The sequence below is a fragment of the Argiope bruennichi genome, chromosome 7, assembly GCF_947563725.1.
Source record: "Argiope bruennichi chromosome 7, qqArgBrue1.1, whole genome shotgun sequence".
Taxonomy (NCBI): domain Eukaryota; kingdom Metazoa; phylum Arthropoda; class Arachnida; order Araneae; family Araneidae; genus Argiope; species Argiope bruennichi.
Genome location: NC_079157.1, coordinates 61,672,453 through 61,675,320, shown reverse-complemented (window position 1 = coordinate 61,675,320; position 2,868 = coordinate 61,672,453). Strand labels below are relative to the sequence as shown.

At 28.3% G+C, this 2,868-nt stretch overlaps 1 protein-coding gene across 1 annotated transcript; it reads left to right on the top strand.

The window, feature by feature from the left end:
- Positions 1–1,134: 1,134 nt before the first annotated feature.
- LOC129975396 (serine-aspartate repeat-containing protein I-like) lies at positions 1,135–1,800 on the top strand. The gene has a single exon (XM_056088460.1). The coding sequence runs from the start codon at positions 1,135–1,137 to the stop codon at positions 1,798–1,800; it is 666 nt and encodes a 221-aa protein (XP_055944435.1).
- Positions 1,801–2,868: the final 1,068 nt, after the last annotated feature.

Genomic DNA, 2,868 nt, shown 5'->3' with positions numbered 1-2,868 from the left:
AGTTTCTTGATTCTATATTTTTAGAAGAAATAGAATAAGAATGATTTTTTTAGTGTTAGTGTGTAGCAAAATTATTTTATTAAATACAAATAATAAAAATTGAAAGATTATAGAACATTTTAGACATCAAAATTTTGCCGACTGCCTATTTATTTCTTCAAATAGTATAATAATATAATTCATTACATACTATAGTTTCTTGTAAGTATAATATGTTTTAACTTTACGAAATTCATCACTGCCCCAGTATTTTAGTTAATAATCTACATATCATACATAATAATATTATTGTATGAGTTTGCTTCAATTCGGGTGAATTTGTCTTTATAATTGACTGCACAAAGAAATGTAATCTGTCTACATGAAAAATTTGTGCATTTTCTTGAAAATACTACTTTTATTATTCATCTTCTAATGGCGGCGTTTAAAATTCAAAAGAAGTGATTTCAGCGTTTTTTCATATAGATATAACCTGATATTGGAGAATATTGTTAAGAATAAAAATTTCTTCAAGTGTCAAATTAAATATTTCAAACATTTAAAAAAATCTATTAACTTATTCAAATAAAAGATCAGTTTAGGAATAAAATACTCACTAAATAAATTCTTCCATTCCGTTCAAATGATAAATGATTTTAAAGAGCGAGGAATATCCTTCTTTAGAAAGAGATAGCAAATGAAAGGAAGAAAAAAAAACAGAAGTGGATAAATTATAAAAAACATCTCTTTTTCAAAACACATCCTATGAAAAGACATGCGCAAATAAGTTGACATAAAGAAGAAGATAAGAGATATGCCTGGCTTCAATGACATTTATGCATATACAACAGCATGTCCTCCCTTCTGCATCTAGAGAATAAAAAATACGGATATAGTTGCAACCGGGACATGATAGGTAAATATTGGAATATTGCAAGCCTTTGAACATTCTGAGTGCACATGGCCCAAGATGTTTACTGATATCCTTCGTCTCCTTTCACGTTTTTGATGCTTTATTTGTGCTGTTATTTATTCTTATTATTCTCCATATTCTACATTGGAAAAGAAGCGTATAGTAGTTGCTTCCTCTGTTGCTTTGATCAGTGAATATTGAAGAAATCAATCTTGAAGATTCGTTGTTTTATATTGAAACTGATGAATATAGATATAGATGCAGATGCAAATACAGATATAGATGCAGATACATATATAGATACTGATACAGATACAAATGCAAATACTAATATAGATATAGATGTAGATACTGATATAAATATAAATATAGGTGCAGTTACTAATAATATAGATGCAGATACAAATACTAATATAGATATAGATGTAGATACTGATATAAATATAAATATAGGTGCAGTTACTGATAATATAGATGCAGATACAAATACTAATATAGATATAGATGTAGATACTGATATAAATATAAATATAGGTGCAGTTACTGATAATATAGATGCAGATACAAATACTAATATAGATATAGATGCAGATACTGATATAAATATAAATATAGGTGCAGTTACTGATAATATAGATGCAGATACAAATACTAATATAGATATAGATGTAGATACTGATATAAATATAAATATAGGTGCAGTTACTGATAATATTGATGCAGATACAAATACTAATATAGATATAGATGCAGATACTGATAATATAGATGCAGATACAAATACTGATAATATAGATGCAGATACAGATACTGATAATATAGATGCAGATACAGATACTGATAATATAGATGCAGATACAGATACTGATAATATAGATGCAGATAGAGATACAGATACTGATATATAGATATAGATGCAGATACTGATATAGATTCACATATATATATATATAGATAGATACAGATATAAATATAGATGCAGATGCAGATACTGATATAGATACAGATGCAGATGCAGATACTGATATAGATACAGATGCAGATACTGATATAGATACAGATGCAGATGCAGATACTGATATAGATATAGATATATCTATAGATATAGATATATAGTAAAAAAATAGCAAAGTGAAATTAAAATGTGAAGCATTATGTGAAACACTGCAATTAATGAAATAATTTCTCATCAGGAGACAAAATTAAAGTGGACCAAAAAATAAAGTATAACATTTTCTGTTCAGGGTCGAACAATCAAGTGAAAATATGTTGTCTTCACTCTAAAAGTTGTAGCAGATCAATTTGAAAAGATGGAGAATGCGATACAAAGTTGAGATGCGAAATAAGTAATTTCAAAAATTTCTTATAATGCACCAAGGTATATTTAAAAAATCAAATACATTAGATTTTTTTTAAAGTAAAGGATGTTCCAAAATTAAAGCAAGGTTTAAATTTGGCACCATTCGAGCAGTAAACTGTTGGTAGTCCTATTAAAAAAACATTTGACAGCTGATAGTTTAGGGTCAGTAAAACGGGAGCGTTACACGATAGAACAACGTGTTATCGCACGAATGAATTAAATAAAAAACAGTTTTTTTTTCTTTAAAATGTTATATTTTTATTAAATCGTTAAGTACACAGGATAGGGTTCTGCATGGAATAACATACAGATTAAATGGCCTCCACGGTTTTGCTGGCACATACACTCTTTTGTCGAAATTTTTCATGGCCATTTTCCAAATCCAATGGTGTTAAATTACGTTATCTTGGCAGGAAATTCTCAAATTTTCGTACTATGGCAGCCAAACTTTCATTATTTTTGAAACATTGTTCAACAATGAAAAGAAGTTGTTCTATCGTGTAACGCTCCATTTTTACCAACCCTAAACTACCAGCTGTCAAATGGTATTTTTAATAGGGTTGCAAACACTTAACGGCACGAATGGTGGCATATTCAAATCATGCATTAATTTTGG

What these genes read in the sequence shown, in the direction of transcription:
- LOC129975396 (XM_056088460.1), top strand. Translation starts at nt 1,135, where the DNA reads ATGAATATAGATATAGATGCAGATGCAAATACAGATATAGATGCAGAT.